The 27906-nt window shown below is 37.8% G+C and overlaps 1 protein-coding gene across 10 annotated transcripts in view; it reads left to right on the forward strand.

The window, feature by feature from the left end:
• Nucleotides 1–27906, forward strand: part of CEP128 (centrosomal protein 128) — a 620584-nt gene that overhangs the window by 437433 nt on the left and 155245 nt on the right. For all 10 annotated transcript variants that reach the window (XR_009864818.1, XM_062181526.1, XM_062181524.1 and 7 more), the window contains 3 exons: nucleotides 7894–7971; nucleotides 10598–10711; nucleotides 26815–26923. Coding sequence is in view for 9 of the 10 variants with exons in the window: in XM_062181526.1 (XP_062037510.1) it covers nucleotides 7894–7971; nucleotides 10598–10711; nucleotides 26815–26923 (301 nt within the window). In the remaining variant the exon portion in view is untranslated. The remainder of the gene's footprint in view (nucleotides 1–7893; nucleotides 7972–10597; nucleotides 10712–26814; nucleotides 26924–27906) is intronic.

Below are 27906 nucleotides of genomic sequence, written 5' to 3' on the forward strand. Positions count from 1 at the left end.
TAGTTTGCCCCATTAAAATCTAAGTCCCTTTAGGACAGAGCTTTTTGCCTCATTTGTATATCTCTGGCAGTATCAGATATGCATTAGGCATTCAGTTTACATCTGCAGATTGAGCAAATGTGTTTCCTTCATTCGATAATAGTCATTCATTTGTTTAAGAGGTACTTAGCAGACATTTGTCCTGTGGCAGCCACTGGATAGCATGTGGGGATCCATGTTCTACCCTCATGGTACCTGTTGACTAGTCCTGACAACAAACTCATCCGTCACAGAAACAGTCTTAGCCTCAGGTGTGTGTTACCAAAGTAAGGCTCATGAGACGATGGAGGGCTTGTTTGTCAGAATCTGGGGATACAGGGGAACTTTCCCTGAGGAAGTGGTGACTAAGCCGTGCTACAAAAATGGGTTCCCTGAAAACTTGTGCGTGTCATTGTATTAAATTTCTCATTTAAAAAATATACAAATAATCAGCTAGAATTAATGATATGCCCGGATGGCAGGAATATGGGTGATCTCTGTAAATATTTTGAGATTTTTCTGTATGCTTGATAATGTTGGGAAGGAGAGTGGAATGTTAGCCAGGTAAGTAGAATGAAGGGAACATTTCTCCTACTCAGGGCCACAGTGGGCACGCAAGTAATGCTTGTGTCATTAGACTTCTATCCTTTATGCTTTAAATGGTGTTGGTAGAATAGTAAATGTACTTCTAAAGATTGGATGTGGTTTTAATTAAATTTGACTTGTTTCTGCTTTGTACTCTGTTGACTGTTTTTTTTTGTTTTTTTTTTTTTTTTAGCTATAATATTAGATTGTCACTGACCTCCTCTCTATTTGAGAGTTACCAGAATTTATAGTACCTCACAGTTGCAGCATTAAAAAAAGTCTTCTATTTGGAAAATAGTTGACAATTTTCTGCGCACTTTCACATTCACTCTCTTACTTGATAATAACAGCTCCCTGTGGGCACAGGATAATAAAGACCATCATTATTTATCTCCATTTTGGAAATAAAAGACTGAAGCTTTGAAAGGCAGGGCAAAGTGATATTTGCAAAACCACAAAATACAAGCAAGTAACATTCCTGGAACTGTGACTACCCACAAAGCAGTGATACTGATCTCCAGGTCAGCCTACCTTCTACCTGACCAGTGTTTTTCATACAGCTGAGAACACGTGTTTGGGACTTGTGTATCTAGAAGCATCTGACAGCCTCACAGAAGTTGAATAGGGCTTCTTCCAGGAAGCCCTTGCTTGTAATGTTTGGTCATTATTAACACGTGATCCTATTTAATTTATTTTTTTTTTCAAATGTTCCTCGGTTTCTTTTGCTTTTGGTTTCTTCTAATTTTGAATTTTAAGAAAAACAGTGGGGGCTGGCACTGTGGCTTAACAGGCTAATCCTCTGCCTTGCGGCGCCAGCACACCCGGTTTAGTCCCGGTTTGGGCGCCGGATTCTATCCCGGTTGCCCTTCTTCCAGTCCAGCTCTCTGTTATGGCCCAGGAAAGCAGTGGAGGATGGCCCAACTCCTTGGGCCCTGCACCCGCATGGGAGACCAGGAGAAGCACCTGGCTCCTGGCTTCGGATCAGTGAGATGCACCAGCCTCAGCGGCCATTGGAGGGTGAACCAACGGCAAAAAGGAAGACCTCTCTCTCTCTCTCTCTCTCTCTCTCTCTCTCTCTCTCTCTCTCACTATCCACTCTGCCTGTCAAAAAAAAAAAAAAAAAAGAAAGAAAAGAAAAGAAAAAGAAAATTAGTGGGCTGGCGCTGCGGCTTGCTAGGCTAATCCTCCGCCTGCGGCGCCAGCACTCCGGGTTCTAGTCCCGGTTGGGGTGCCAGTTCTGTCCTTGTTGCTCCTCTTCCAGGCCAGCTCTCTGCTATGGCCCAGGAAGGCAGTGGAGGATGGCCCAAGTGCTTGGGCCCTGTACCCGCATGGGAGACCAGAGGAAGCACCTGGCTGCTGGCTTCGGATCGGCACAGTATGCCAGCCGTAGCTGCCATTTGGGGGGTGAACCAACAGAAAAAGGAAAACCTTTCTCTCTGTCTCTCTCTCTCACTGTCTAACTCTGCCTGTCCAAAAAAAAAAAAAAAAAAAATGAAAGAAAGAAACATAGTGATTTTAGTTAGATTTTGGCTCTCGTGGTTTCTTTATAAACCATTAAAAAATGCCTAATTTCTTGTTCAGCACATATTGAGAACTCCAACCTAATCCACATTTGGCTTTGTTATTTTTCCTCTGTGTCAAGGAGTGGTAAGAACAATATTTAAGGAAACAATTTCAAAAAACTCAAAGGAAGAGATATGTTTCTTTATTGTCTGTCTTCCTTTCTCATTGAATTCATTCTTGATGTTTTCGTACTGAATCAAAAAATCCCTCAAATCACTCACCTGGCGAATAATACTCTATCTCTTTAAGCTAATAATAGATAACAAGTTGACTGTAACTTATAATTTGATTTGTGTATTTTTAAGAAAGTAATAATCTGAAGTGACAGATTCTGTGTTTCAAAAAAGTCTTCTCTTAAAAATTACTACAATTCAGAGCTGTAAAATACCTTGAAAGCCTTCTGCAGCCAGGTTTCCCAATGAAGAAATGCAACATATTCTGAAATTTTGTAATGCTTTCAAGAAAGGATTTTGAGTAGCATATTACTACATGAATGCAAATATATAATTTGTTAGGGAATATGCTTCTATATTTTAGCATCAGCAGACACTGATGTCCTGGTGCCACGTTAACTAGCATTTCAACTCAACAAACCATGTGTACTCTCTATTCTGAAGATACATGTAAGTGTTTCTAAGTGATTGTCCACTCTTTTTTTTTTTTTCTTTTTTAAAGATTTATCTATTTATTTGAAATGCAGAGTTACAGAGAGGCAGAGGTCTTCCATCTGCTGATTCACTCCCCAGTTGGCCACAACAGCCAGAGCTGCACCCATCCAAAGCCAGAAGCCAGGAGCTTCTTCCGGGTCTCCCATGTGGGTGCAGGGGCCCAAGCACTTGGGCCATCTTCACTGCTTTCCCAGGCCATAGCAGAGAGCTGGATTGAAAGTGGAGCAGCCAGGTCTCAAACCACTGTCCATATGGGATGCTCGTACTGCAGGTGGAGGCTTTACCCGCTACACTACAGCACCGGCCCCAGCTGTCTACTCTTTAGATCTGTTTTACAGTACAGTTTAAGAACTGCTGAAGACTTTTCAGTTCTTCCAAGTCCGCACACCTTTAAGCACAGGGACTCTTTAAAGGCATGCCTCCACAATGTGACTTTGTAGGCCTATTCTTGCTACTGTTGGGTTTGGTTCCAGTGAGTGCCTTACACCATCTGAATGAAAATAGGGCCTTTTGAAGCCAAAACAGCTGTGCTGGATCAAGGTACGACCAGTAAAAAGGCATACAGTCTGTCCTTGTTATGATCTCACCCTTCCTCTCCCTGAAACGTGTTTACTCAGGACCTTTCACCACTTTTCAGGCATTTGTCAGGGAAGTTTGACAGTGGATCTTTTTCCAAGTGAAACAGAATTACATTTTCAAGCCCAAATAAACCGCTTCATAACCTGGTTTGTTTAACATGTGTGCGGTGCCAAAAACATATACACATTTTTTTTAAAACATTGATGGCATCTCCTATATTTATTGTCTAAACACCAAAACATGTGATTTCCATAGCACTATACAAAAATGACGATTGCTATGTGTTAATAAGAATAGCATGTGAGCATTCTTATAAAAAGAAATACAAGTCCTAAAAGAAGCCTTTGATGAAAGATGTTCCTTAAATTTTCTCTGCAGGAGATAAGAATCTAAAAATCGCAGTGCACCCCCCTTTAATTCCTAATTAGTGCTACTCACAATGTCATACTCTGTTATTATTCAGCTTCCCTGTAGTCCGAAACAAGGGAGTGACTAACGAAAAAATGTACAGTGGATGAGTACAAACTACTCAACTCCGTAAGAGTTTGGTGTGTGTTGAAATTTTGGAAAGGTAAAACTGGCGGCTTCCTCTCTGCCCTTGTCAACAGGTATCTGAACAGCTCTGTAGGTGCAAACACCACAGACCCTTACAGACAGGAGGTTTTAATTTCATTGTTGCCTTATCACTTGGTCTTGATTTAAATCTGGAAAAAAATGCATCAAACAACAAACTCTTCCCTCAGGATTTGTAATAAAGAGGTTAAGAATCAATGAGTTTATTAGAACATGGTAACTCTGCCTTTGTCTTCATTCAGTCAATATGAAATTCTTCGTGGTTGCATCTTATAGTTTGTCTCCCAGAAATGAGCTCACCAAGCACATATCTTCAAAATCTAACTGCTGAGAGGTGATAATTAGAAAGGGATTAGGAACTTCTATAAAGCACTCACAATTACAGTTTCTGGTTGCTATGTGCTGCATTTTAGCTGATGATTTGCCATGAAAATATTTTTGTAATAAAGACACTGCCTCTTCTGCAGTCAGACTGCTTGGATGTGCATCCCAGTTTTGCCACCACGTGTTTTGAGGAAGTTATTCACACTCTCTGGTTCTCGATTGCCTCATCTATATAATGGTGATAATAATAGTATCTACCGCCTACGGTGATGTGAGGATCAAGAAATGTATTCAAAATTGAATTCCATTTTAATGTTTCAGTCTTTTTTTATGCTGCTAACCAGAGTTAGGATTAACTGACTATTTGCTTTGCTTCTACTTCTAGACCAGTGGAAGTCCCACCTCATTAAGCTTCTGCAGTAAACCAAATACACACAGTGCATTGGTTCTTTGTGAAATGCAGACTTAATTGTGACTTTTTCTTTGTTTTCACATTTGATATGAAATTTAGTGTCCCGTAACCTTTTTGTAAGAAAAACAAACCCTTTTGTATCCTAAAAAATATGATTAGGAAAATTACAAACAAATTAAACACCCTGTCATTTGCTGGTGCCATTATTGAAATTAACTTAAAATTTTTCTCCCTCAGTTTGAACAGTTGGAACTGGGTGATTTAAACATTAGATTGTGTAAGACGGAAAAAAAATTAAACAACTTAATTTCCATTATGCTTAATTCACTGGCATTCTCCCCTAAGAGCTGTTATGCTATAGATCCTCGTGGCATTTTTGAAAGCCAACAAGTCCCTTATTTTAGACTATTTGTCTGCTAAATCTATAGAATTCTTAGTTTTGGGGAAGTGTGAACTTGAAATGATGAGTAATGTGGCAGACTGTAAACAGCCAATGTCATGTTGGAAAAAAAAAAAAAAAACAAGATTGCAGTGATATTATGCTTACTCTTAAGACTGTATGCCAAAGTAGTAGTTTTAAGCAAACTTACACTCACCCAGACAGAGACCAAAAGAAAATGTACTCCCCAAAATATTACTTAATCTTGAAATCATATCATGAGACCTGAGAATGCCTGCAGGCCTGAACTCACTGTCTTACTGATTTTATACTTTATTTTTTACTCATAACCTGGAAATCTCAGCATTCTTGCATGCAGTTTCATTAAAATAAATCAATTTTTTTCTTTGTGTAGTTCTTAGATATTTTACATATGTATGTTTTTCTCCCCAGTTAGTTAAAAACTCCTGGAGAACAAGATGTATGCATCTATGTCTTGTGGGCCTTGCTATGATATATAAAGGTATACATTTGCAGTTAATTGACTAGAAGACAGGGCTGAAGGTGAGGCATATGGGCCAGAAAGTATTCCTAATGCTGTGAAAGATATTTGGAAGCAACACATAAATTGAATGTAAAGTAAGCCACAGCTGAAATAAATGATGCAGAAAGTATATAGAGCAGTGAATGCAGTCATGGAGGGAGAAGGTGTCAGTGTAACTGCAGTCAAGAAAGAAGGAAGCAAGGAGGATTTCAATGTTCACTCACAAAAATGTAGCCATTTAAATATCTATAAAAATAGAATAAACAAGTATGTGATCACATGCAAGAAATAACATGGTGTCATGTAGTCACCTGATTATGTGACAGTTTTCATTGACATATTTGCATAACATGCTACATTTTATAGTAGGAAGAGATCACTTGTTGAATTTTGAGAACCAAATGAACTTAATGTATTCAGTTCTCATCAGAGAATCCATTCTGAATGAGAAAAATTATGGGATAAAAAGAAAATAGAATTTTTAATATTACAAGTCAGTATCAGTGTTTATGAAGAGAATTTTATTAATGTATAAAACTGTTCTTTAAAATCATCAGAACACTGATTGTTGTTTTATTGTTCAAGAATCAATATAATCCTTGAGAAAATCTGGAATTTTATTATTTGAATTAATATAGTATGTGTGGTAGGTAAAACTACTTGCTCTCCTAAAACTACATGTTGTGGCCTATATTAAGAAATGTGTCATTTTAATGAATCTTTGCTATATATGAAAAAATTAAATGAAGACATTTAAGGTACATGAAAGTTTAAAAGATTACCTGCAGCAGAATTTAAAAAAATGTTAAGCAGAAGGGGGAAAAGTACTAAATCCTTTAAATGGACTTTGAAAAAGCAGACTTTATGGACTTGAAGAAACAACAGACACAACTTTGATTTTAAAATGGTGGCATCTGTGCATATTGCTTGGCACAGCAGTTAAACCACAGACTGGAATTCCCACATCCCATGTTGGAGACCCTGAGTTCCAGTCCTGCCTCCCCTTCTGATCCAGCATCCTGCCAGAGTGTATCCTGGGAAGCAGCAGAAGATGACTCAGTTGGGGTCCCTGCCACCCATGTGGTAGACTCAGGTGGAGTTCTGGGCTCCTGACTTCAGCCTAGGCCAGCCCTGGCTGATACAATCATTTGGGGAGTGAAACAGAGGGTAGAAGAGCTTTCTCTCCTCTCCCCTTCCCTAATTTCCTCCCTCCATTTCAGATAGATAGATAGATAGCTAGATAGATAGAACATTTCAAACAAATAAGTGAGATGTTTCTACCTTTTTCTCAGTGATCATACAACAAAATTAAGTATAATAGTGACAAGCTAATTAAAGACTGCATATAATAAGTTATTGATATTCATAATCAGCAGGGTCTTATGTCCCTGTTTTAATTTTGGGTATTTCTTCCCAAGTCTTCAGCAAACCACTTCCCATTTCCTGTTTAACTAAGATAATTGCTTAGAACTCTTTTCTGGCTGGCACTGTGGCATAGTGGTTAAGGCCTCCATCTGCGATGCCAGTGTCCCATATGGGAGCCAGTTCAAGTCCCAGTTGCTCCACTTCCAATACAGCTCTCCAGCTTCATGCCAATAACCTGGCAAAAGCAGTGGAACATGGCCCAAGTGCTTGGGCCCGTGCCACCCATGTGGGTGATGGGTATAAAGTTTCTGGCTCCTGTCTTTGGCCTTGCTCAGCCCTGGGCATTGTAGCCATCTGTAAAGTGAACCAGTGGGTGGAAGATTCTCTCTCTCTCTCTCTCTCTCTTTCTCTCTTTCTCTTTCTCTTTCTCTCTCTCTGAATTTCAAATAAGTTTTTTTTTTTTTTTAAATAGGGCTCTTTATAATGGCAGCATTTGGGGATGTCTAATAAACTGTAGTACGTAACTGCAGATTCATCTATTTATCATATTGTAGTTTATTTCTGATGTTTGCTGAAGCAGGTTCATAAACTAATATTGATATGAAAATGCTCCATAGGAAGTTTAATACATGTCAGATGAAAGCAGTTATCCCAGAAGTATCGTTATAGTTGAATCAATCTTGCAAATATATCTCATATACTTTTTGAAAGCAAATGATTCTTTTGATTTAAAGAGAAAACATGTAACTATTATATCTGTTCTTATTTGATTCTCTTAAGTGTACAGTTTGAAATACTTATACCAGAGGTATATCTTCATTTCATATTTGCATTCTGAGAGCATTAATTATTTTTATAATATTTGGTATCTTTTTTTTTCCAGAGTACCCGAGTGGCCTTGGACCATCTGGAGTCTGTGCCTGAGAAACTGAGCCTCCTAGAAGATTTCAAAGACTTCAGAGTGAGAAAGAGTTGGCTTGTCTGTTTTAGTATTTTTGTCTGAATGAGGAAACTTGACATCTTCCTGATGTGCAAAGAAAACTGTAGGGAGGCAAGAAGGACCAAAAAACACTGGGGACTTTAACACTTCATCTCATCAGAGTTTATTAACAGTTGTGAGGTCAGGATTGAAAATAGCAAAACTTCTTTTCTGTTAGTGCAGTATAGAAAAAATACTTTTCCTGCTACTAGGAACTCTTTTGTTCCCCTAAATCTTTAACAATAATTTGTAAAAACCTAAGAATTACAATAAGTTATGTATTACATTGATGATTAGCTGTTTTAATTTATGTGTTACCTTTTTTAGAAATTGCTGCAGTACTGTTTGTTTTAGGGATAGGATGCTTATCAGATTATCCCTATACTATGATACATATATTTAGATTTACATAGTTTTAGATTTTGTATCACATCCCATTTGTTGCTTGAGCTCTAATCACAAAACATTTTATTATCAAGCCAAATTAATTGTATATGTAGATTTACATGCTAAAAATTTTAGAGATCCTCATGGAAGAGATATGTAAAGCAAATAAGCCTGCCATCTACTTCTGCCAGACAAGGTCTAATCCGGGAAGCCTGTAGATGCATATACTTGTATAATGTACAATGTGTGTAATTTCTAATTTTCAGGATATTTTATTCAAGAAGCAGAGAGATTGTTCATCTACTGGTTCACTCCCCAGATAACTGCAGCAGCCAGGGCTGCTCTAAGTGCATTCACCAAACAAAATGTCCCCTTGGCTAGCTTCTCTTCCATAAAATGAGAACTTGAACACTGTTATCTCTACGTTTCCTGCTCACAGTGACTGACATCACTAATACATATGTAAAAATATATTGCGCATTTCACATGCATATTTCTAATAGTACTCTTTCTTTTAAAGATTTATTTTATTTATTTGAAAGAGTTACAAAGAGGTAGAGACAGAGAGAGAGGTCTTCCATCCGCTAGTTCACTCCCCAGCTGTGCCAATCCAAAGCCAGGAGCCAGGAGCTTCCTCTGGGTTGCCCATGCGGTTGCAGGGGCCCAAAGGACTTGGGCCATCTTCCACTGCTATCCCAGGCCATAGCAGAGAGCTGGATCGGAAGAGGTGCATCCAGGACTAGAACCGGTGCCCTTATGGGATGCCGGCGCTTCAGGCCAGTGCATTAATCTGCTGTGCCACAGCGCCGGCCCCAATAATAGTACTCTTATTGATGACTCTCGGTGCAAACCTTACCTTATGTAAATAGGCTTGACTGTTTGCATGTTTAATGTGCTCAAACGTCTGTCACCTCCTCTATCACCTGTCTCTACCACCTCGTCCCTTTACCTCTCCCTTCATTTTTTACCTCATTTTGAAAGTGATTGCACTTTATAATCCTACATTTCAACATTAAATATTTGATACAGTGGAAAGGTAATGCCACTGGGTTACAACCCACTCTGCAACAAATTGCCTGCTTCTAGACAAATTGTTTGCAACTTGCCTGGACTTTAGGAGTTTTGTCCATTTTTAAATAAAAATGAGAAGTATGGAATTCCAGTACTCCTTCAAACTTGGACATTTGGAAAGTTTAAGGTTCCTTGGGACTATAAAAAATACTAAAGCCATATATGACTTTTCTTACATACCAAAATTAGTTACCCTCATTTTTTCCTATTTTCTCCCTAACTCAAAAAATAATTTTCTCAATAATTGGGTATAGAAACTATACTGGATTCCTTCCTCACCCAAAAAACAAAAAGGAAAATAAAAAGGATAGCCCTGGGAATCTTTCTTTGCATAATTTCTCTTTTACCTGAATCTTTCTGTGATTACGAAGGTAAATGATTTACCCTTAAGTTTAAAAATTTTCCATAATAGAATATTGGTTGAGCATAATTAAGTAAAGGAGCTTAATTTTAAAGCCCCTCCCTTTATTAACTAAGAGAATATTTTGATGCCAAGTATAGAACATCCAGAAGTGACCTGGCATCATTAATGAGCATCTTTGGACAACTCAAATCATGTTTTTCTTCCAGATAATTGGTATCATTCATTCCTCATTGCTTTGGGTACTAGTTGTGAGAAAAATCCAAATAAAACCAATGTGGCACCTGTTTAAGATTTATTTTATTTATTTGAAAGGCAGAGTTAGAAAGACACAAAGAGTCTTCCATCCACTGGTTCACTCCCCAAGTGGCTACAACAACCAAGGCTGGGCCAGGCTGAAGGCAGGAGCCAGGAGCTTTTCTGAGTCTCCCACATGGGTGCAGGGTCCCAAACACTTGGACCATCTTCCGCTGCTCTCCCAGGTACATTAGCAGGGAGCTGAATCGGAAGTGAAGCATCTAGGACTCTTAACAGGTGCCCATACTGGATGCTGGTGTCACTTCCATTGGCTTTACCCACTACACTACAATGCTTGCCCTCACTTATTTTGTTTCTATGGTAGCACCCACATTGACCATTTTCTTCTCTTTCTTTGGGGGCCAGTTTTTCCCTCATTTATTTCTCTAAGTGCCTGTAATTATTTATTATCTACATGTTGATACTTTCTTACTCTGGTTTCAAGCACTAATTTCTTTTGTACCAGTTTAGACCCTTTATTGTTTTTTCTAGGATTCCTGCAGTTCATCTGAGAGAATTGATGGAAGATACTCTAAATCCATGTCTCCCCGACATTCTCTTCAGCAGCGCCAAGATGACAGCAAGTACAGAATCAAAAGCTTCAAAGTAAAATCCTTTATATACATTTTTTAGTATTTGAGCATTATCTGCATTTAAATCTATAACATCTTATTTAGCTTCTTTAGAGTTTGTGTAGGGGCACTTGTGGAAGAAAATATTTTCCTTGATAGGTGGAGTAGATTTTCAATTCCTTGGGAATAGAAAATAAAGCTCCAAAGATTATACTTGTACCTTTTTGCTTGGGAACGATGCCTTAATTAGGCCCATGCCACTGTTGCTCAATGTATTGTTCATGTGTGGGAATTGATGCTGCTTAAGAAATCCAGAGCCAGAAACCCCTATTCATTTGGATGATCAAAGTCTTAATGGAGATGCTTGCCCTCTTCAATGTGTAAGTCCAGACACTTCCACACCGAATTTCCCAATAAGTCAAGTATGCACACTGCTTTGTAAACTAAAGTCTCCGTATTCTGTTCAGTTTTATTTTTTATTTATTTTTATACTTCAACTTATTGTTCATTAACATGGATTTAACACAGAAGTGGGAAGATTGGTTATACTGACCTCAAGCATATAATGTCTTAGGGCCTGCCCAGTGTTCTTCCAGGGTAAATCCATTTGGCCTTGCATAGTTCTTAGCCTAGAGCAGTTTGTCAAATTCAGCATTACAGTATTTGGAGCCAGATGATTCTTTATTGTAGAGCTTTCTTATGCATCATTGTAGAGTGTTAAATAGCATCTCTGGAGTACACTCTCTGGATGCCAGGAGTATCCTCCTTCTCTAGTTGCGACATTCAGAAATGTCCCTAGACATTGCCAGATGTCCCGTGGAGGGCAAAATTGCCCCACATTGAGACCACTGACCTAGAGAATCCATCTATACTTTAGCATGCACTTAAAGGCAATTAAAAAACAAAAGCTAAAGATTCTCTAGCTTTTTTACATTCCTACAAACTTTTGTATGTATGAATATTCATCACATTGCATATATTCACTTATTATAGCCAAATATAATTATTTCTAAGAAGCTTCTTCCCTCCTCTGAATTTAATTGGATAGAATGCTCAATGGATGTAAAGACAGTGCTCATTTCCATAAGTCCTCCTTAGCATGCTGAAAATGAGTGCTATGTTTCTTCCATCCAAAGCAAAAATTAGCATACTATGCCAGTTTATTGATACCTTACTGTGAAAGGGGCATCTTGTGACTTTGTTCCTTTTCACCTATATAGATTGGTATTATTGTCATGACTTTGTTTTCTCCATCTGCAATTTTTTAAGTTCCTTAAATCATCTTCCAAAATTCCTATCAGGCCTCATATATTCAAATATTTCTGCTTAAAAAGAAATACAAGAGTTAGGCAATGTGAGCTAATGATACTTCTAATTATTGGGCAGATATTAGAACAAGGTACACACGTTGCTATTTTGTAGATGTTGCATGCCTTATATGCATTATCATATTTAATTCTCACAGAAATCCCATCAGGTGGCATCATTTATTTTCCCTTTTTTACCATTGAAGAAAGCAAGGTCATAGAGTAATTAAATGGTAGAATAAGTACTAAAACCTAAATCTCCCTGCCCTTAGTAATCTATGTCCTTGAACATTTTGCTATTGCATAATGAATTTAGACCTTGAATACATTAATTTTTCTAGAAGTCACCAAACATGGGACTATATTTTTAATATGTAAAACTCCATTTTCTGAAAAATACATAACCATACAACATGCCTGTTAGTTCAACAGAGGTCTTGATGCAAATGAAACATTTAAAACATTACTTTTATTTCCCAGTATGGTTAGATTTGGTGTCAGGTGAATCAGTACTATCTAGTGGCACCCAAATTGCTATAAATCAATGCAATTTCCATAACTGCATATGGCAAAGCTATGAATGTTTAACATGTTCTGCAAGTAATCTCATTGGAGTTCTGTTTAAAATTACATTTGCAGCTGAAGTGGAAATCAGGCCTGGTTCATAAGACAGTCCAATACTTGGCAAAATGAGAAATAAGTTTGAAAATTTTCAAACAGGATTGTAAGAATAGAATAGGGCCCCAGAGCAGATTCTATTGTGCCATAGCTCTACATTAATGCTGTTAACCATTTAAAAACATTGATCCATCTCAGCAATGAATGTATAGACTGTCACTATATATATATCAGATACCTAGCCTCAAAAATGGAGTTATCTAACACAAAACTCATGAGAATATGGCACTTTTTGTAGTCACTGGAAAGAAAATATGAGAATACATTTTTGCTCACTGTAGACGTCAATGGTCATTTGATTAGCATTTTTATGAAAATGAGTTTTATGAAAAGAAATAGAGGGGGCAGTTTCTAAAGAAGCATGAGCTTAGATTGTGAGAAAGTTGTGTTAATCATTTCTTGACTTTGAGCATAATCAAAAGAGCTACCTCTGTTTAATCACAAACTTCCTGAAGAAAATGCTTCAAATAAGAGAAACAGGGACTCTCGCTATAGAGAAGGACCCCACTTACCATATCAGTTCCAGAAGTCATTACTTCAGCAGCTACTAGATTCCCTCACATTTTGCTAAGACAGAGTTCAAGGATAATGCATACTACAAGGCCTTGAGTTCATTGTTTGACTGAAAATTGCAGTTCCAGGAAATCAGTGTAGGATGCAGTTCAGTTCAACAAGCATATACTGTGCAGCCGCCATTTTGCAGAACAATGCACTACCTGTTGGAACTAGCGATAGGGGTTGAGGTGGAGGATGTAGAATACATGGTCTTTATGGAGGGACTACTTACTGGTCATCTTAGTTCTAATAGATAATGCTTGCACATGTGTGCTAGAGCAGAGGTCAGCAAACTGCCCATGGGCCAAATTTTGCCTGCAGATGTTTCTGTAATAAACTTGTATTGGAATGCAACCACACTCATTTATTCATACATTGTCTATGGCTCTTTTTGCATCCAAGAAGAGTTGAAAAGTTTGTAACAGAAACCATATGGCTCACAAAGCCTAAGATGTTCACTCTGTAGCCCACCATAGAAAAAAATTTGCCATCCCCTAAGAGGAGAAAATAGCAATTTTTTTTCTTCTTTTATACATTACGTGAGATATTTCCTCTTCATTAACCAGTCAGATAAATACTGAGCAAGCTCTTTGGGAAGTCATAGTACTTACCCATTCATTTAATATTTTTTGATTGCCAGCTATTGTACTTTCTAGGTCCAAGGTACTCACACAATTAGCATTTTTGGAGCTTTTGCCCTAATTGGAGTATATTCATATCTGTTTTTTTCTAAATGCAACATTTGACAAATATTTATTAGGTTTCCATTTAATATTTGAGACACTGTTCTAGGAGTTCAGGAGAATGGCATAACCATAGAAACCCATTGGCAACCCTTAGCAATTTCAAGCCTTCACACAAATGTAGTGCAAAGGAGAAAGGGATAAATGTGAAAAAGGTGGCCTTAGTAAACCACATTGGAGGGTCAGAGGAGAGAAAAATGCTCAAGGGCCTTTTGAAAGGAAGTTTGTGATGACAAGGTACACAGAAGTGGCTTATCCACAGCTCAGTTTGGAAGGGGATCTTTATAAAGTTTCAGTTATAGAACTCTGTAGGACTGTTGACAGACAAATAACTTGGAAAGCAGAACCATGTTGGCAACTGGCTTCTCTCATGTTGCTGCTGTAGTCAGAAAGCAGTGAAACATCTAGCATGACCACACTGCTGCTGGAGGAAAGGGTGAGCAGGAAGTGGGCAAGTCAGGTTCTCTTTCAATCCAAGGCTAGAGCTGCTCTCCTGCTATTCATTCCTGTACCAGTCACCAGGACAAAATGATCAGATTTCTAGAAACGTGTCAAAATTTTGAATAGGACCAGTGCCCACAATTCTGAGAGCATAATGTAATATTGTACTAAAACTAGCCAAATTAATTGGACAATGCCTGATCTAAAAGTTTGCATTTGGAGTTCAACTCAAAACTGAATATAACACATTTTCACTGTCTCTGTGGACAACAGAAGCATTTCATGGCCTCTCGCTCATCAAGCCTAATTGGGTTTCTGTAGGACATACAGTCTTCTGTCCCAGCTGTTTCAAATAGAACAGAATGTCCAAAAGTCAGCCAGTAACAAAGCATTGCTAATTTGAATTCATGGAGAAGTGTGGTTTTGTCCAAAGAAATCCCTGTTGGTTACCTTTATTCATACAAACTATATGGTTTTAATTATCATTGGAATTTTTTTACTCAACTCACAGAAGACAGAGGTTTTTTTTTTTTTTCCCACCCTCTTTCCCCCAACAGAAAAATGAGTTTTAGCTTCTACTTAAAGAGTTAGTATGCAACTTATTTTTAAAGAAGCAGATGTTTTACAGAATGAGATGAAGTAGGTGAGGAGGTGTTGATGATGGCTTTCAATAGAGTTTATGAAGATAGAGACTGCCAAAGCCCTTTGTCATATTTGTTCAGTGTGAGCACATGTGTGATAAAAATACACATTTGCTCCTGGAAGTCATTCCTCCCTCGTTGAATCCCTCTGTGATTTGCTTGTAGCTAGCTCGTGGCAATTACCATCTGAAACTTTTTCTCCCTAGTCAGTTAATTCTGTCTTAAATTGACAACAGTAGCACCTAAAACACTCTATGGTACTACTTAAGATTGTAGGTGATATGCAAACATTTTCATTTTAATGATTATAAAATCCTAAGTAGTGTATTATTCATGTAATTTTACAAACATTGCTTGTTAACCGTAATGGCAACCATGGGAGAATGTGAGGGCACTTTAACCCTACAAGACCCTAGTTATATCATTGATAGCCACCTTTCCCCGTGCTTTGATATGAAATCATATGTGAACTGCTGTGCAAATACAGCTTTGAGCTTTCTGTCATCCCAACAAATTTGCTATCCTTTCAGCCCATGCTATATAGAGATTTATTTATTTATTTTGAAGATTTTTTTTTTATTTACTTGAAATATAGAGAGTAGAGACCAATAGAGAGATATTCCATTCTCTAGTTCACTTCTTGAATGCTCCCAACAGCCTGGGTTAGGTCAGGTCAACGCCAGGAGCTAGGAACTCAATCCAAGTCTCATTTAGGTTGCAGGGATCCAAGTACTTGGGTTGTCAGACAGTGGTTTCCCAGGCACGTTGACAGAAGGCTGAGTTGGAAGCATAGCAAACAGGACTTGAACCTGCTGATATGGGATGCTGGCATGGCAAGCAGAAGGTTAATCCACTCTGCTACAACCATAGCCCTGTATATAGAGATTTTAAAGTGTGGGGTTAATTTTTTAATTTTTTGTCTCAAAAATTACAAAAATTATGCATATTTATAGGTTGCTATGTGAAGTTTCATGAGATGTATAAACTGTATAATATCCAGAATAAATATATTCATGCTTTCAAGCATTTACCATTTCTTTGTAGTGAAAACATTAAAAATGTTATATATTATAGTTGTAAGAGCAATGTACAGTAAATTAACATTATCCATCTTCACCTATTGTGCAATAAAATCCCTGAGCTTCTTTCTCATATCTAACCATAACCTGGTGCCTGTCAACCAACCTTCCCTCAACTCTCCTTCCCTACATGTGTCTCCAGCCTGTGGGGAGCACCATTATATTTTAAGTTTAGGTGAAATCAGCTCGTTTTTAGACTCCACACAGGAGTAAAATCATGGGATAATTTGTCTTTTTGTGCATGACTTACTTCACTTAACATAATGACCTCCAGTCCAAGCATGTTGCAGTTGACAAGATTTCATCCATTTTTATGGCTTAGTAGTGTTTCATTGTGTACACATACGACATTTTCATTATCCATTTGCCAGCTGATGGGCAGGTTGTTTACATTTCTTGGTTGTTGTGAACAGTGCTTCAGTAAACATGACAGTGTACATGTCTCTTTGAAAAATTGTTTTCATTTCCCTTGGATATACATCCAGGAATGGGATAGGTTGATCCCGCAGTAGTCCTCCTATTTTTAGTTTTTGAGGAAACTCCCTGCTTTTTTCCCTCAATGGCTATACTATTTTATGTTCCTATCCATAGTATATAAAGATTCCCTTTTCTTTACATCCTCACTAACATCTATATCTTTCTCTTTTTAATAATAGCAGATCTAACTGGAATGAGATGATAGCTCATTGTGGTTTTGATTTGCCTTTTCCTGATGATTAGTGATGTTGAACATTTTTTCATGTAGCTGTTGGCTATCTGTATGGCTTCTTTTTTAGAAATGTCTGTTTAGATCTACTTCCCATTTTAAAATTGTTTGATTTATTATTTTGCTCTTTAGTTGTTTGAGTTCCTTATATATTCTGGATATTAATCCCTTTTCAGATACATAGCTTGCAAGTATTTTATCCCATTCTGTAGGATGACTCCTCACTCTGTTGATTGTTTCCTTTGCTTTGAAAAAACACTTTTGTTTATTGAAATCCTATTTCTCTATTTTTAAAATTTTAATTCTTTTGCTTTTTAAATTTTATTTTATTTTTGTCTTATCCAGAAATCCTTGCCTGTGCCAATGTCCTAATGTATTTTCCCTAGGTTTTCTAATAATCTCAATGTTTCAGATCTCACACATAGGTCTTGAATCCATTTTGAGCTGATTTTTGTGGATAGTGAGAGAGATGGATGTTCTTGGATTGTCTTTATGTCTCCCTTATATCTGAAGTATAGCTTTGCTAGGTGCAGTATCCTTGGCTTGCAATTTTTTCCCTTTCATTTCTGTAAAAGTCTTATTTCATTCCCTCTTAGCCTGTTGGGTTTCTGTTGAGAAGTCTGCATTCTGGCAGATTGGACCCCTTCATGTGTGGTTTGCTTATTTTCTCTTGGGTCTTTGAGAATTCTCTCTCCATTTTTAACCTTAGAGATTTTGACTATTATATACGTAGGGGTAGACATGGTCTGGTTGAGTCTGAGTGGTGACATTGACTCTTCTGTACAGGGGTAGTCATCTCATTGTCTAGGTGTGTGAAATTTTCTGTCACTATCTCTTTGAATACGCTTTCTACATCTTTAACATCCATCCTCAAGTCCCTATTTTTTTTTTTGGACAGGCAGAGTGGACAGTGAGAGAGACAGAGAGAAAGGTCTTCCTTTTTCTGTTGGTTCATCCCCCAGTGGCCGCTACGGCCGGCGCACCGCGCTGATCCAAAGCCAGGAGCCAGGTGCTTCTCCTGGTCTCCCATGTGGGTGCAGGGCCCAAGGATTTGGGCCATCCTCCACTGCACTCCCGGGCCACAGCAGAGAGCTGGACTGGAAGAGGAGCGACCAGGACAGAATCCGGCGCCCCGGCCGGTACTAGAACCTGGGGTGCTGGCACCGCAGGTGGAGAATTAGCGCCGGCCCTCAAGTCCCTCTTAATCTCAGTTACTAGGGCTGGTACTGTGGCCTGGTGGGTGAAGCCGCTGCCTGTGGTGCCAGCATTCCATGTGGGCACTGGTTCAGCTTGGACATGCGTGGGAGACCCAGAGGAAGCTCCTGGCGTCTAGCTTTGGATTGGCCCAGCTCTGCTCATTTGGGGAGTGAACCAGCAGATGGAAGGTATCTTTCTCTCTCTCTCTCTGCCTCTGTCTCTCTATGACTCATCCTTTTTAAATAAATAATCTTTAAAAAAAATATCCATTACTTGAAGAGTTGTTCTTTTCATACTATAACATATTTCCTATTAGCTTTCTTCCTTTGTCTTAATTCTTTTTTCTTTTTCTCCTCCAATTTTAAATTTTCAAATAGCCTGTCTTTGAGGCTTGTTACACTCTTGTTACACTCTTTTTGATGTATTCTGCTATTGATGCTTTCCATTGTCATTTTAATTTCACTTACTGTATTTCTCAGTTGAGGAGTCTGCTGGATTTTATTTATTTCCATCTCTGTTTCTCTGTTTTCTCTTGAATTTTGTTATTTCTGTAAAAGAGCTATTTTGAAATCTTCATCCAAGCGTATGGAAATTTCAATTCCTAGATGTCTGGTTTCTGGCACCTTATTTTGCTCTTTAGATGAGGTCATGGTTCCCTGGAAGTTTCTGATGCTTGTTGGAGACTCGGTGTGTGAGCACAGCAAGGTGGTGGAGGCCTTTGGGGTTTGAACCAAAAGGCTGGGTCCTAAGCTTCCTCTCCAGGTCCCTCTGCAAGGCTGGAGTTTGGCTTTCTGACAGTGATTGGAAGAGGGGTGGCAGAGACTACCTGGCAGTGGAATCTCCAAATAGTCACCTCCATGGGTAAGAGCCTGGAGGCAAAGGCCAGTGGACTCAGCGCTAGGGAAGTTTTTTGCAGTGAGCCTGGCGCTGGAAATTCAATTCACCCTCTGTCTCCCATGAGAGAGTCCCTCCATGCCATGTTCCTTGAGGGGAGGGATGACAAGCAACTCTTTCCTTCTTCCTTTTTCAAATGTAACTTTTCTTAAATTATAACAGGATGACATACTGTAGTCTCTCAGCTGGCTTATATATCTCACTTAAGGATGACATAGTTAGCGTGAAGGTAGTCACCAGATATATGTTTTTTTTTTTTTTAAAGATTTATTTATGTGTTTCAGAGAGTTACAGAGAGAGGGAGAGACACAGAGAGAGATACCTTCCATTCACTGGTTTACTTATTAGCAGGGAACTGGATCAGTAGTGGAGCAGCCTGGACTCCAACTAGCATCCATATGGGGTGCTGGCACCACAGGTGGTGGCTTTACCTGCCATGCCACAGCACTGGCCCTGCCAAATATTCTTACACATCTGCCAGCTTGGCTCCCTGCAAGGTTAATTTTTACATAAAGCTGAAAAAATAGTAGTATAACTACAGATAGTGGCTGAAGTTTGTGAAATGCATTTTTATCCAATGGTGTTACATATAAGGGCAGACATTATGTGTGTCAAATTTCTCTTTTCTTTTTTTCCTGTTTATTTGGAATAGATTTCATATATTTCATTATACAGTTTTAAGAACATAATGATACTTTTCACTCTCCCTCCTTCCCTCCCTGCCTTCTACACCTCCCTGCCTTCATTATTTCTCTTTTAACTTTTACAATGACATACTTCATTTACTTTATAATCACAAACTTAATCCCCCACTAAATAAAGAATTCAACAAGTAGTAAGTAGAAACACCACTGTTCCTCAAGGGTATAGACGAGGGCTACAAGCATAATCACATATCAGGATGTCAGTTTCACGCATATACATACATTTTCTTGAACTCTATATAAAGTTACCATAAATCATAGAAAACATGATATTTGTCTTTTGGGGAATAGCTTATTTCACTAAGTACAAGGTCTCCAGTTGCATCCATGTTATTACAAAAGACAAGATTTCATTCTTTGTTTTGGCTTGTTAGTGTTCCATCCAGTATGTATACCAAATTTTCTTTATCCAGTCATCAGTTGATGGACATCTGGGTTGTTTCCACATCTTAGCTATTGCGAATTGAGCTGCTATAAAAATGGAAATACAGATAATTCTTTCATATGCTGATTTCATTTCCTTTGGGTAAATTCCCAGTAGTGACAGGCTGGATCCTACAGTAGATCTATTTTCAAATTTCTGAGAAATTTCCACATTGTCCTTTCTAATGGTTGTACAAGTTTACATTCCCATCGACAGTGTGTTAGGGTATCTTTTTCTCCACATCGTCACCAGCATTTGTTGTTTTTTGATTTTTAGATGATAGCCATTCTAACTGGGGTGAGGAAAAAAACCTTACTGTGAATTTTATTTGAATTTCTCTGATGGATAGTGATCCTGAACAACTTTTCATGTGTCTGTTAGCTGTTTGTATTTTATCCTTTGAAAAATGCCTATTCATATCCTTAGCCTATTTCTTTTTCTTTTCTTTTTTATTAATATGTGGAAATTGTCAGATTTTTTTAAGATTTATTTTATTTATTTGAAATAATTAAAGAGTGAGTTAGAATAAGATTGGAGTTTGTGAACTCAAGAGGCTTCCATAGCCTTCTCAGCTCATGACAAGAGCCTCGGGTGATTACTAACGCCATAAACAATAGTGTCAATTGTTAAGTCAACAATGGGAGTCACTGTGCAACTACTCCCCATATAGGACCTCTGTCCTTAATGTGTTGTATTATGCAAATTAACAGTAAAACTACTACTCAAACAGTACTCTTTACTTTGTGTGTCTGTGTGGGTGCAGTCTGTTGAAATCTTTACTTAGTATATACTGAGTTGATCTTCTGTATATAAAGATAATTGAAAATGAATCTTGATGAAGAATGGGATGGGAGAGGGAACAGGAGATGGGATAGTTGTAGAGGGGAGGGAGATTATGGGGGTGGGGAAAGCTGCTGTAATCCAAAAGTTGTACTTTGGAAATTCATATTTATTAAATAAAAGTTTAAAAAAAAAAAAAAGAGTGAGTTAGAGACAGAGAGAAAGAGAGACAGAGAGAGGTCCATCTGCTGGTTTAATCCCCAAATAGCCGCAATGGCTGGAGCTGAGCTGATCTGAAGCTAGGAGCCAGGAGCTTATTCTGGTTCTCAATGTGGGTGCAGGAGCCCAAGGACTTGGGCCATCCTCTGCAGGTTTCCCAATCACATTAGCAGGGAGCTGCATTGGAAATGGAGCAACCAGGACTTGAACCAGCAACAATAAGGGATGTCAGTTACCCCAGCCCATTTCCCAACTGGATTGTTTTGTTGTTGAAAGTCTAAAATAGCAGCCACTCAGATTGAGATCTGGAAGGCAGACTTATAATGAACTGTTTTCCCAGATTGGATTATCAAACAGGAATAGTGTTTACTAGGGAAGAAGTTAAGCTTTCTCAAGCACTAAAGTAGTACTGGGAATTCATAATGGAGTAGAAACAGAAAGACAGTGCATTGTTAGGCTAGAGACAAATTCAGGAAAACATTTCTGATACAGGTTCAGAAACACATACACATTTTTTCCTTCTCTCCAGGGGAAAAGTTGGATAAATTAAAGTTTAAAAAATTAAGTGTTTCATTTGTCATATAAACTTTGAACTGATAATATTCCTTAGAGAAAAATACTTGATGAGTATCATGAAATATTAATCATTAGATAGCAGTTTAGCAAAGAAACTTAGGTTGGAATAGCTTTTAAGGAATCAGTAACAATGTGGGTTATGAAAGACAAGTGGAAGAAGCCCAGGGAAAATATTACAAAATGCAAATCCCTTTATCCAATGGAATTTTTGCAGAGAATTCTGGCTAAGTACCTTGTTGAGACTTAAGACAGCACTAAAAATAAGGCCTTGTGCTAAAGAAATAAGAATTGGCAAAAAGGAAAAGCTGAGATTATTAAAATAGCAAAGAATCTTCTTATTTAATAAATACTTTCTTTTTAATACCTATCTATTTGCATCAAAGATAGGTAGGAATTAGAAAAAGACATTAATTTTATGGTAAATTTTAAAAATTAAATATCAATGTAGAATTGGAAATGGAAATATTTTCTTTACATTCTAGTAGGTTGATTGTTCAAAGGGATTAAATATTTTTATTTTAGGACTAATTTGACTAGTTCTATTTCAAGGTAATATAAATGATTTGGGCAGTATTTTGAATAATTTTTTTTTTAGATTTATTTACTTGAAAGGCAGAGCGACAGAGAGAGAAAGGGATCAATCTTCCATCCACTGGTTCACTCCCCAAAGTGGCTCCAAAGGCCTGGCCTGGGCTAGGCCAGGCCGAAGTCTGGAGCCAGGAACTCCAGCAGGGTCTCCTATGTATGCAACAAGGGTGGGCCGTCTTCCCCTGCCTTTTCAGGCATGTTAAGCCTGGAGCTGGATCAGAAGCAGAGCAGCCAGGACTTGATCCTCACTCCAATATGGGACACTAGTAACCTACTGTACCAAAATGCTAGCTCCTTTGAAGACTTTTAAAATGTTAGAATTAAAAGATGCGTTAGAATTAAACCTTCTCATTTTACATAGTGAAAAACAAAATGTGATTGAATGATGAATGAACCAAAAAGTATGAAGGGAAAAGGTTATCAGTCCTAAATGCATATATGAAGCAAAAACTGACAGAACTCTTAAGATAAATATGTAAACTGTGAATATAGATTAGCAAAGCCATAATTGTACTTGGAGTCCTCAATATTTCTCTCTCAGTAACTGACAAAACACTAGGCAGAAAATCAGTAAAGATATGGAAGACTTGAATAGCACTATCTTCCAACTAGATCAGACACTTTCAGAATGCCCTTCGTCACAACAGTTAACTCCATGCATTTTTCAGCTATCCATCAAACATTCTATAGGATAGACTATATTCTGAGTGAGAAAACAAATTAAGATGTTTGAAATTAAACAAAATATGTTGACTACCTAAAATACATTGAAACTAGAAATCAGTAACAGAAAGGTATTTGAAAAACTCCCATTTATCTGCAAATTAAGCAACATACTTCTAAATAATCAATCCATGGATTTGTGAAGGAAGAAATCATATAGAAAACTTAAAATATATTAGCATATGAAAAGAAAAATGCAATTTATCAAAATTGGTGGGATAAACTTAAAAGTACTTGAAGGAAAATTCACAAAATTAAGTATGTATATTACAAAAGAAGTGAATCAGTGTGTAAGTTTCTACTGTAAGAAACTAGAAACCAAAGCACAAATTAAACCCAAAGTATGTCAGAAAAAGGAAAGAAAAAAGAGCAGAAATCAATGAAATAAAATCAAATAGGTAAATTAAACAAAAATTGGGTTCTTTGAAAAAATTAATAAAATTTTAAAACTTCTAGCCAGATTGATTAAGAAAAAAGAGGAAATATATAAATGACATTATTAGGAAGAAAAAAGGGATATAGCTCCGAATAACCTCAAAATGTATAATTAAGGAATAATATGGGGGCTAACTTGGTGGTGCAGCTGGTTAATCTATCACTTGAGATGCCTGCACCCTTATCAGGTGGCCCCCACACTTCCCATCCAGTTTCTTTTCATGTGCCTGGGAGGCACTGGCTAATGGTCCAATATTTGGCTTCCTGCTATCCATCATTGTTCTGTCTGTTCCTGACAGATGTCCAGACCTCTTCAAATGTCTCTCCATTCAGGTGTCAGTGGGCAAAATGTGTGTTTGCTTCTCCTCTTCTCTTTCTCTTACTACCCCATAATTTTTATGCTGGGAAACCATTCATTTCTGCTTTTCTCTTTTGTACTTTATACTGAAACCATGGTTCAGTGGAGTTTTCTAGCATTGATTGAGATCCTAGTCCTCCTTTCCATGTATGTCTTTCAATTCTGTCTAGGCCTTTAGTATGTCACATCTGAACTACAACCCTAAGCAGCTCACTGGCCTCTCATTGCCCTATGTAAGCTCATTCTAAAGTAGTGATTCTGGTACACTTGGGACACAACCTTTCCATAGGTCCTACAGTGAATGACTTCCCATTATTAGTGAAATCTCCATAATTAGTGAGAATTTAAAAAATCACTTAGTTAAAAACCTAAGATCTTCAACTTAATAAATAGTCCTAAACTCCCTGTGATGCTTGAAGGCTAGTGATCTTGCACCATCTGAGGTTTATGTCTAGAGCTTTAGCTCAGAATAATTGAGCCTTTTATAGATATATATAATCTTTTCCTTTTTTGGCTTTTCTTTTGCACTTACAAATAATGTATGTGATGATAAATGAAACATAAAGTTGATAGTTGGCATAGAGCATGACAACTAGTTCATCAGATTGTCATGTTACAGGAGGCCTTACTATATGTGAGGACCATGTTTTTGTTTTTTTAAAGATTTTTATTTATTCAAAGGCAGGGTTACAGAGACAGAGAGACAGGGAGAGGGAGAGATCTTCCTTCCTCTGATGTACTCCCTAAATGGCTGCATCCGTGGAGACTGTGCCAGGCTGAAGCCAGGATCTTCATCTGGATCTCTCATATGGGTGCAGGGGCCCAAGGACTTGGGCTATCTTCTGCTAAGCCGCGGAAGGCACATTAGCAGAAAGCTGGGTAAGAAGTGGAGCAGGCAAGACATGAACTGGCGCCCTGCCCATATGGGATGGCAGCATTGCAGGCAGCAGCATAACCCAGTGTGCCACAGCACCGGCCTCCTATGAGGGCCATGTTTTTTTTGTTGGTTTTTTTTTGTTGTTGTTGTTGTTTTTTTTTTGAACAGGCAGAGTGGATAATGAGAGAGAGACGGAGAGAGAGAAAGGTCTTCCTTTTTTGCCATTGGTTCACCCTCCAATGGCCGCTGCGGCTGCTCATCGCGCTGATCCGAAGCCAGGAGCCAGGTGCTTCTCCTGGTCTCCCATGCGGGTGCAGGGCCCAAGGACTTGGGCCATCCTCCACTGCCTTCCTGTGCCACAGCAGAGAGCTGGCCTGGAAGAGGGGCAACCGGGATAGAATCCGGCGCCCTAACCAGGACTAGAACCCGGTGTGCCGGCACCGCAAGACAGAGGATTAGCCTGTTAAGCCACGGTGCCGGCCGAGGGCCATGTTTTAAGGAATTGTTGTGGGTCACTGAATCCACAGTTGTTTGGTATAGAAACTGTGGTGGTGTCCTTGGTCCCTCTGTCTCCCTAGAGTCCACAGTCATCCTCAGTCAAGTCTTTTAACTAGTGTTCCACTTCAACATTTGTGCTCCTCCAGCCTGTGCTACACAGAGACCAGGTAGCCTTTGAAAAATAAAAACCAGAGCTTAAAATCCATGACTGTGTTCTAGTTCTGCTAAAGGGAAAAAAGAATTCTGTGTCCTAAACATGGCCTCTAGTCACCTCTACTCTGCTGTAACCACTGTCCCCTGGCTTAATATGCCTAAGCCAGGGGGCCTTGTTTCAGTTTTACTAACACACTGGACACTTAGCCTGGCACACATGTGAGTGTGGAACACCATTCAATGACTTCCCTTCCCTTGCCTTCTGCTTTCCACCTCCCCAACCTGTTAAGTTTTTACCTGGCTAATTCATTGATTCATACTCAGCTTTTAAATATCACCCTAAATATTACATCCTAGAAAAGTAATCTCTGAATTCCAAATCTAAATATTTGCTTCTTAAAGTTATTTCTTGTTGTTACACAGTACTGATCATTGTTTTTAATAATGAAATATTTTGTATGTTTTTTGAAATATTTTTCTCTGATGCAATCCTGAAAGTTTACTGACCTTATACTCCAATGTCATATTTGTTCTTTTCCCAGTACATAGTAGCTACCAAAGAAGTCATTATTGAACAATGAATAAGTGAAAGAAAGAAAAAACAATAGTAGTATAGGCTGAGTATCCCTTATCTGAAATGTTTGGGACCAGAAGTGTTTCAAATGTCTGAGTTTTTCAGATTTTGGAATTTTTGTACAGAGTTTAGGAGTTGAGATTCCCATCTACCAGGTCACCATCAGTTTCGGATTTTGTAACACTGCAGATTTTTGAATTAGGGATGCTCAACCCATATAATAAATAATTAGAAAACATTCATGAGAAAAATTACAGTTTTGCTGTTTTTCAAAGAAAAATATCTATTTTTAAAGTATTTAATCAAATTAATTGAGGTTATTTCTCATTTTCAGCTAATATGTGGGGGAAAGGATGCATTCATATAAAGGAGAGGCTCCTTCTCTGTGTTCATTTTTGTTTATAATACATAAATATTTGCTGAATGAGTAAGAGGGCTAATCCTTATGGAAAGAAGTCTAGCTAAATGTATTTTAAAACATTTTTATTGACTCAAGAATTTCCACCTAAGAATTTGTCATAAGGAATAGTACTAAATATGGAAAAGGTTATGTATTTAAAGGTATTTCTTGGAGTGTTATTTATAGGAGTAAAACTCTGGAAACCGCCTAGAGGCCAAGTAAAATAATGGCCGAGTGAAGCATAGTGTATCTGTTAGATAGTCTGTGAGTAACCCTTAGCTAAAGGTTAGGATAATGTAATGACTACAAATGTAAATAATGGAGGACACAAAGTGTTATAGCCATTTATAAATCCTATTCATAGGAGGGAAAAGGCCAGAAAGAATATGTGTGATTCCTTTCTATTTTTCATATTTCTTTTAGCATGTAATATATTTCAATTTTTATAAGGATTATAATTCTATTAAATTGTACCTGTATAGCATCTTTTATATATTGAGGTTCAATTTAAATATCAATACATTTGAATGAATCTTGGTCCTTACATTTTGTATTTATTCAACTGGACTCCCAACTTTCCTTCTTAGGGTGACAGAAGCTTTACTGAAGGTCCCCACACTTATGGCTTAGATCTCTCATCCTCCTGGAGAGATCACAGTCGCTTCCTGTCTAGTCCACGATTTTCACACTTGAACTGTAAGTAATAAGTCCTCTAACAGTTTTTAAATTGGATTTAAAAAATGCAACTCATGGAAAAATTAAAGTTTAATGCCAGTACATGATAGTAAAATTCATGTTAAAGGTTCGAGAAAAATTTCATTATGAATCACATAAATAATTCCCATAATTCTTTGAGGATATTTCAGTAAGTTCATGGAAAACTGCATTAAAAAAATAGGTTTGTTTTGGAGCAAAAAATATGAAATCCATGCACATGATGAGTTTTAAAAAGTTCCTGAAAATATGCATATTATGAAAAAACTATGTATGGAATTAAGAAATATTTGTCCAGTATAAACTTTTTAATTCCATTTTTCTATGAACTTTTAGAAATGCTTCATATTTGTATTACACAGTTTACTGAAAATCTATGGAATCCCCTTTTTTTAAATATTTTTAAAAAATTAAGTTTTTCTTAATTCTTAAGAAAATTTTTATCTGGAGATTTGCTAATAACACTAAATGAGTGGGTAAAACATGTTCTTTTATGGTAATAGTCCAATTAAAAGATCTTGGCACATTCTTGTTCAGAAATGTAAAATCTTGTATAACAGGTAAGAATTCTACTACTGTTACCTGCTCTATTTCACTTTGAGGACGCTGTACATATGGACAAAATGTTATCATTAACAGCAGTGAGGCCTGAGTCTGTTGGCCTAGGATGCCATTTCCCACAGTTCCGCCTCTTCCCTTCCTTATTGTACATGTATTACAGTGTCAACTTATTGGTTGCATCCTAAAAAAAAAAAAAAAAAAAAAAAAAAAAACAAGGCATCAGAACGTACAGTTCTAAATGTGGTTTCTATTATGTATACTCTCAGTGTGTTGGGAGTTTTCCTTCATCAAAGTAATACTTATAGAGTTATTTGTTAGCTGGGTGACTTCTTGTAAACTGATTCTTCCCTCCACTAAAGTGTGAACTCAGTCAGGATAGGGGCAGTGCCTGTCTTGTTCACGAC

This window comes from Lepus europaeus, chromosome 22 (assembly GCF_033115175.1).
Source record: "Lepus europaeus isolate LE1 chromosome 22, mLepTim1.pri, whole genome shotgun sequence".
NCBI lineage: Eukaryota > Metazoa > Chordata > Mammalia > Lagomorpha > Leporidae > Lepus > Lepus europaeus.